The 1,586-nt window shown below is 46.8% G+C and overlaps 1 protein-coding gene across 1 annotated transcript; it reads left to right on the top strand.

The window, feature by feature from the left end:
* Window positions 1-345: 345 nt before the first annotated feature.
* LOC101033256 (large ribosomal subunit protein eL27-like) lies at window positions 346-717 on the top strand. The gene has a single exon (XM_039472358.2). It carries the CDS (start codon window positions 346-348, stop codon window positions 715-717), a length of 372 nt encoding a protein of 123 aa, XP_039328292.2.
* The last annotated feature ends 869 nt before the right edge of the window (window positions 718-1,586 follow it).

Here is a 1,586-nt window from a genome sequence, read left to right as displayed (position 1 = left end):
TGGTGGTACACACTTGTAGTCCCAGCTACTCAGAAGGCTGAGGCAGGAGAATCGCTTGAACCCAGGAGGCAGAGGTTGCAATGAGCGGAGATGGTGCCACTGCACTCCAGCTTGGGCGACAGAGGAAGATTCCATGTTTAAAAAAAGAAATGTCAGGCCCGAGAAAGAGCTAAAAAATGGCCTGTCTTGGGGGCGGAAATGGCAAGAATTTTTAACAAACTTTAGCTGGAGCACGAGAAGGGACTGTCAGCCAGAATGCTGCTAGTTTGGAAAAGAGTTGGTCAAAGAGATTCTTGAAAGAGGGTGGAGCCCTTTTTGCTGTAGGCCCAAGTAGTTGCTGCCAAAATGGGCAAGTTCATGAAACCGGAGAAGGTGGTGCTTGTTCTGGCTGGACGCTACTCTGGACTCAAAGCCATCATCGTGAAAAACATTGATGATGGCACCTCAGATCGCCCCTACACCCATGCTCTGGTGGCTGTAATTGACCACAATCCCCGCAAAGTGACAGCTGCCACGGGCAAGAAGAAGATTGCCAAGAGGTCAAAGATCAAGTCTTTTCTGAAAGTTTATAACTATAATCATCTGATGCCTACAGGGTACTCTGTGGATAACCCCTTGGACAGAACTGTCGGCAATAAGGATGGCTTCAGAGATCCTGCTCTTAAACCCAAGGCCTGGCAGGGGGCTGAGGTCAAGTTGAAGAGCTACACCAGATAGGCAAGAACAAGTGGTTCTTCTAGAAGCTGAGCTTTTAGATGCTTTGTTTTGGTCATTAAAAATTAAAAAGAAAAAAAATAAAAGAACGAGGGAGGAATCATTGTTGCAGATGAGCAGCCAACTGTTTGAGCAGGTTGGATTTATCAGCCTGGATGGGAGGAATAGTTAGGGGCTAAGATCCTGCACAGGAAGAGGTGGAAGGAAGAACTGCAGGCAAAGGGGACCTGCAGGGGAAAATAGTCCACGTGGGAAAATGCTAGGACTTAAAGGTCCTTTAGATTAGTTGACTCTTCTGCCTCCTTTTCCTCAGCTGTAAAAAGAGGATAACAGTTTATAAGGGTGGTTTCTGAGGAGGGAATGTACTGAGTTACACAGGTGTAACTCAGCAAACAGTAGCTCTTATTATTTGAGATGGAGTTTCACTGTCATCAGGCTGGAGTGCAGTGGTGTGATCTTGGCTTACTGCAACCTCCACCTCCTGGGGTTCAAGTGGATTTCCCTGCCTCAGCCTCCCAAGTAGCTCGGGCTACAGGCTTGCAACACCATGCACAGATAATTTTTGTATTTTTAGAAGAGACAGGGCTTCACCATGTTGGCCAGGATGGTCTCGCTCTCTTGACCTTGTGACCCACTCGCCTCAGCCTCCCAAAGTGCTAGGATTACAGGCGTGAGCCAACGTGCCCAGCCAATATTTGTTGAGTCTCTTCCCCACCCTGTGCCCCTAGTGTAGTAATAAGGGTATAGATTTTCTTTACATTGCATATAAAAGTTTGAGAAACTATCTATTCTTTATAATAAAGAATGAAAACTCCAAAAGGCATCTGGGGTGAGGTAGAGGGTCTGCACAGAGTTTCTGAAGGAAGGAGACT

Source organism: Saimiri boliviensis, chromosome 7 (genome assembly GCF_048565385.1).
Source record: "Saimiri boliviensis isolate mSaiBol1 chromosome 7, mSaiBol1.pri, whole genome shotgun sequence".
Classification (NCBI taxonomy): Eukaryota; Metazoa; Chordata; class Mammalia; order Primates; family Cebidae; genus Saimiri; species Saimiri boliviensis.
The sequence above is the reverse complement of the archived record's forward strand: the minus strand, read 5'-3'. Positions and strand labels throughout refer to the sequence as shown.

What these genes read in the sequence shown, in the direction of transcription:
- LOC101033256 (XM_039472358.2), top strand. Translation starts at nt 346, where the DNA reads ATGGGCAAGTTCATGAAACCGGAGAAGGTGGTGCTTGTTCTGGCTGGA.